The sequence below is a fragment of the Microtus ochrogaster genome, chromosome 6 (genome assembly GCF_000317375.1).
Source record: "Microtus ochrogaster isolate Prairie Vole_2 chromosome 6, MicOch1.0, whole genome shotgun sequence".
NCBI classification, from domain to species: domain Eukaryota; kingdom Metazoa; phylum Chordata; class Mammalia; order Rodentia; family Cricetidae; genus Microtus; species Microtus ochrogaster.
In genome coordinates, this window is record NC_022013.1 from 62,766,300 (window position 1) to 62,771,574 (window position 5,275).

At 40.8% G+C, this 5,275-nt stretch overlaps 1 protein-coding gene across 3 annotated transcripts in view; it reads right to left on the minus strand.

Moving 5' to 3' along the window:
• The window catches only part of Asb14 (ankyrin repeat and SOCS box containing 14), a 23,289-nt gene that overhangs the window by 13,960 nt on the left and 4,054 nt on the right, over nucleotides 1–5,275 (minus strand). For 2 of the 3 annotated variants that reach the window (XM_026779725.1, XM_026779724.1), the window contains exons 2-4: nucleotides 2,961–3,092; nucleotides 2,716–2,874; nucleotides 1,690–1,935 (exon numbers count right to left, since the gene is read on the minus strand). In XM_026779725.1, coding sequence (XP_026635526.1) covers nucleotides 1,690–1,935; nucleotides 2,716–2,874; nucleotides 2,961–3,009 — 454 coding nt within the window. In that variant the 5' untranslated portion in view covers nucleotides 3,010–3,092. Of the gene's footprint in view, nucleotides 1–1,689; nucleotides 1,936–2,715; nucleotides 2,875–2,960; nucleotides 3,093–5,216; nucleotides 5,223–5,275 lie in introns of all 3 variants that reach the window. The other variant, XM_005348689.3, reaches the window with a different exon arrangement.

A 5,275-nucleotide genomic window follows, 5' to 3' on the forward strand; every position in this document is an offset into this window, starting at 1 on the left:
ATAGATAGATAGGGCAGATACACAGTAATATTGGTAGAATATTCCTTTACACCGTGTGAAAATACTTCACTGTGGTTAGTTTAATAGAAAGCTAAGCAGCCAATAGCTAGGCAGGATTTTTAGGGTAGCGAGAATGCTGGGAAGAAGAAGAGCAGAGTTGCTAGCAGTTGCCAGCAAGAGATGGAGGAAGCAGGAAAGCATCATGAGCCGTGCAGCGTAAAGGTGGTAAGTCCATGAGGCAGAAAGTGAGCTAATAGAAATAGGTTCGTTTAAGTTGTAAGAGCTAGCTAGAAACAAGCCTAAACTATCAGCTGTGCTTTCATAATTAATAACTCCCTCATCATGCTAAGAGAGTTTTACTTTTGTGTTAGTTGCCCTTTTCTACAAAGTCTCTGCCACAATCCATGTTCTCTCTCTCCCTCCTTCTCCTTCACTCTCAACTTTGTCTCAACCACATAAATATCCAGTAGCTACTCACAGCTTACAAAACAAAATAAAAATGGGAGATGGCTGGCAGGACAGAAAAAGTCTATCCATTCTAGTTGTAGTGGTTCAAGTAAAATGCTGCAGGTCCCCGAGGGGCACAGAGGCAGGGTTGAGTGGGCAGGGCTTGTCTCTTAGAGGGACAGGACAGACCATTACAGTAGTGGTTTTTTAAAATAAATTTATTTATATTTTATGTGTATTGGTGTTTTGCCTGCATGTAAGTCTCTGTGAGAGTGTTGGATCTCCTGGTACTGGAGTTACAAACAATTGTGAGCTACCATGCAGGTTCTTGAAATTGAATACTGATCCTCTGGAAGAGCAGCCTTGCTCTTAACCACTGAGCAATCTCTCCAGCCTTGGGAGTAGTGTTTTACATCAATGAGATATATGTTTTTTGTTTTTTGTCTTGTTTTGTTTTGTAAGCTGTGAGTAGCTACTGGATATTTATGTGGTTGAGACAAAGTTGAGAGCGAAGGAGAAGGAGGGAGAGAGAGAACATGGATTGTGGCAGAGACTTTGTAGAAAAGAGCAACTAACACAAAAGTAAAACTCTCTTAGCAGGATGAAGGAGTACTGGGCAAAAGTCATCTGCAGCCTCAGAATTTTTAAAATTGTGTCACAAGAAATTTGTTCTCCATGTTCAGGCTTTTCTTTTTGGACAGGGTTTCACTGCATAACCTTGACTTGGCTGTCCTGGAACTTGCTCTGTAGACCAGGTTGGCCTTGTACTCACAGAGATCCACCTGCCTCTGCCTCCTGAGTGCTGGGATCAAAGGTGAGCACCACCACCACCGCCCAGCTGAGTTCAGGCTTTTAACAGTCAAGATTCACACACAATTTTCTCAAACACTGGTTTTTATAAAAATGTTAACATGTATTATTTTGAAATACCCCATCAGGAGGAACTCTTGGGGAACCTGAAGAGATGGCTCAGTGGTTAAGAGCACTGGCTGCTCTTCTGGAGGACCTGGGTTCAGTTCCAAGAACCCACATGGCAGCTCGCCACTGTTTTAACTCCAGTTTCCAGGCATCTAACTCCCTCTTCTGGCCTCTGTGGACTTTGTATTCATGTGGTAAGTTTAAATAAGTATTAAAATATTAAACACAAATAAATAGATCTTTAAAAAACAAGCACTAAACCCTACCAACCAAACCCAGCCTGACTCTCAATCCTCCTGTAATCAGTCACTAAGCAAATCTTGCCTTTCTGCAGTAATAGTTCCATGATTTCAGTGTGTCCGCCTTGAGCAGCAAGGGCAAGAGGAGTAAACCCGTAGGAGCTCCGTGCATCTGGGTGTGCCCCCGAAGTCAGCATCAGCTTTACCATGTCCCAGTTGCCGAGCTTGGCAGCTTCATGGAGAGCTGTCCTCTTGTTGGCACATTGCAGATTGACATCTGCGCCATGACTGATCAGCAAGGTAGCCATGTCATAGGAGTCTTTCAGAACAGCTGGGAAATTGTGAGGTAGACATTATATAAGAGAGGCTTAAGGTAAGTGGCATATTAGGTAGTGCCCTTCAGTTTCTTAAGGAATTTTCCCCTCCTCCCATGCTCCAGGATTCTGTTTACTGTTATGTCCAAATCTGTGCAATCCCCGCAAGCCAACAAGGAGACTGAGTCCCATATGTAAAAGCAAAGTGCAGGTGCTCCCTGAGGTTCTTTTCGATGAATGGAGTTGCAACAACCAAATCATAGTCCCAGCCTAGAGTCACAGTACCACAAACACACAACATGAATAAATGAAAGGCAAAAATCCAGAGAGGAAGACAGTTGCCCACCATCACTGTGAAAGGCTTCAGAGTGTAATGTGTGTTTGCCTTTATGTGACTATTATCACACCAGACACCCGCAGTTTTGAGGGCGTGGGGCTGACCCGCACTCCTGTGGCTTATGCATGGCCTTCTCAGAAAGACTCAGCCCCAGGAGACAACACTGGGGTGCTGGGTTTAAAGAGCCAGCCATTATTATTCTCTGTCTTTCCTAACTATTTTTCTTCTTCCTCAGAGGATTTTTCTTTTTTATGTTTTGTTTCTTGGGATATGGTTTCAAAATCCATGCTAGCTTTCAGTTCACTGTGTGAGCTAAAAGTCGAGAATAGTTAGTTACAAGTGGAAGTTACAAGCTGGATACAAGCTAAAAAACAGGTTTCTCTGTCCAGCAGGGACCGAATGGACAGTGTGGGCATGGAGAAGACCTAGACCCTTCTTTAAAGACAAGCTGCTCATTTACCTGTAAAAAGAGGAGAATTGCCTTCAAGATTCTTAGCATTTGGATTGCAGCCATTGAGAAGTAGAAAATGGGCATTTTCTAGGAGGTTACTGCTGACAGCCAAAAAAAGTGGTGTTTCTCCATTGTGGGTAGTTTGTTCCCACACACTGGGTTTGGTAGCTGAAATAAACCCATCACACAACATAGGTTAAGATGCAGAAATAAACATTCTTCAGAAGTATCAAGGGGAGCGAAAAGGAGTTTACCATTCAGGGTTATTTCTAAGATGTTCCTATTTAACTGCACTGCCGCCATATGCAGAGGAAGCCAACCATCCACATTGGCTTCATCAAATGCAGAATGGTACTTGGTTAGGTGTGCCAGTGCATCTTCCTTACCTAGTAACAAGGAAAATAAAACAGATTCTTATTTGGCACACACGGGAGCCCATGCTGCTTCTGGAATCTACACCAAAGCTGGTGTGAAGGAGTGGAATCCAAGCACCATCTTCAGTGACAGGCAAGTTTAAATGTCATGAGACCAGCACTGAGGCCTTGTACCCAGTATTCCACCCCCAGCTCTGTCTGCACATGAGTTCTGGCATTCTTTGATAAGTTATGCTGAAGTATTTTATCCCAGAAAAGACCACTTCAGACTCTGGGTCGCTCAAATGCCTTGTCTATAGGAGAAAATAAAAAACCAGAGACAGATACTGGGGTTCAACCTGAAGATCAGAAAAGCAAAGCAGCCAGCCACTAGAGAGCTCTTACATCTGTGAAATCTTCAAACTGAAATAGGAGTTCCTGTCTCGTCCTGCCTTATATTCCTCTCTAGTGCTGTGATTAAAGGCATGCACCACCACAGCCCAGCCTCTATGGCTAACTAGTATAGTTGCTGGGATTAAAGGTGTGTGCCTCCGCTGTCTGGCCTGTCTAATTGACTACTGTGGCTGCTTTGTGCGGACCTGAAGGTAAGCCTTATTTATCAAAATACAATTAATATACCAATATATTTCCCCTTTTTGTCTAAAAAAATAAATAATATGAGAAACTCTATATAGTAAGTACAATATATAAAATAAATATTGGCAATAAATACATCAACAATATCTAGTCCACTTGCATTTGACAAATTCTGAGAAAATATTCCATATCTATACTATCTTGGTGAGTCCAAAGTCTTGTACCTAAATTACTTTCTATTATAACTTGCTTTCTGCATCTGGTAAATGGGGAAAACTATATCTAGTCTTCAACTCCCTCAGAGACCCAAGAAGGAAATAATGTTAACCACGTAAGCAGGAAGTGTGAACAAGCAACTTCCATAAAATGTGAGAAATGACAGAAACAGCTGGCAGCCTGGACAGTCACCCAAAGTTCCTCTGCAATGTTGGGGCATCCATCCATATCCTGTAGGCCTAGCACATCTGACAGACTTTTCTGTGAAGTAGGATATTCTGAGGGGTTGTCCCTCTTTGTCTTGACAATGTTTGACAGTCACTCTCTTGTGTCCTGCTTGTCTAATTAGGACAGCGGACTGTTGAGGCAAGGGCACTTTCGTGACCAGTGGCTCACATTGAACACAATGAAAGTAAACTCCATGTGGAGTTTCTTCAGTGCCCATTATCTTCTCCAAAGTAGATGGGTACTGCCAGGAGCAGACGTGTCTCATTGTCATAAAAAACAGAACTCATGTTATTAAACCATCTTAAATGGCATATTCTATAGATCTCTGATGTGTTTGAAGGTAACCTGTTTATCTAAAATATATCTTTGTCTGACCTTGAAAACATACCTAATGTGACTACAAGTTCGATTATAATAGGTAATTCACTACTAACCTGCAATTTCCTTACTATCCTAAACAGTTAGTAGTAATAATGTTCAAGGACTGGAAATTTACATTACATTGTTAAATGAGCTGTATAGATATAATACATTGACTAAGAGTAGAAATGTATGTACAGTATGTTATAACAAAATTAAGTTCAAATTTGTATCAATGCACAAAATTTGTATACAATATACAAAAGATGAATGCATGCCATATGAGACTTCCTTGAATCTCCTTAAATCTGATATTATTAGCACAGGAGTCTAGCTAGCTATATCAGAGCCACTGCCATTTGGCAATTCCTATAAGGTTACTGGATATATTAAGGTTAGTTGTATGAAAAGTTTAAGCTGTTTCTCACTGTTCTTATAATGCAATACTGAAATTGGCTCTCCATTAAATTCCTCTGTCTGGATTTGAACATCTCTGTGATCTGTTCTGTTTTGTTTTTCTAAGGTCTGTATCTTAGCACTCAGATTTCTAACTTTAGTGATAAGACAAAAATGATAAAGCTGATAATGTTTACAACTGAAATTACATAAATTCCATATAAATTAGATATCTTCTCATTTATTTGTTCCATTTTCAAACTGTCTAGCGTATTATCATACAGAGACCCAAATCCCTCCATTGTAATGATTTTTTCCATTTTTAATGTGGGAATAATCTCTCTCTTTTGACTAACTAACTCTTCCCTTTAAGAATTCTCAATTGTCTTACCAAATCTGCTGACTATGTTGATGAAGAT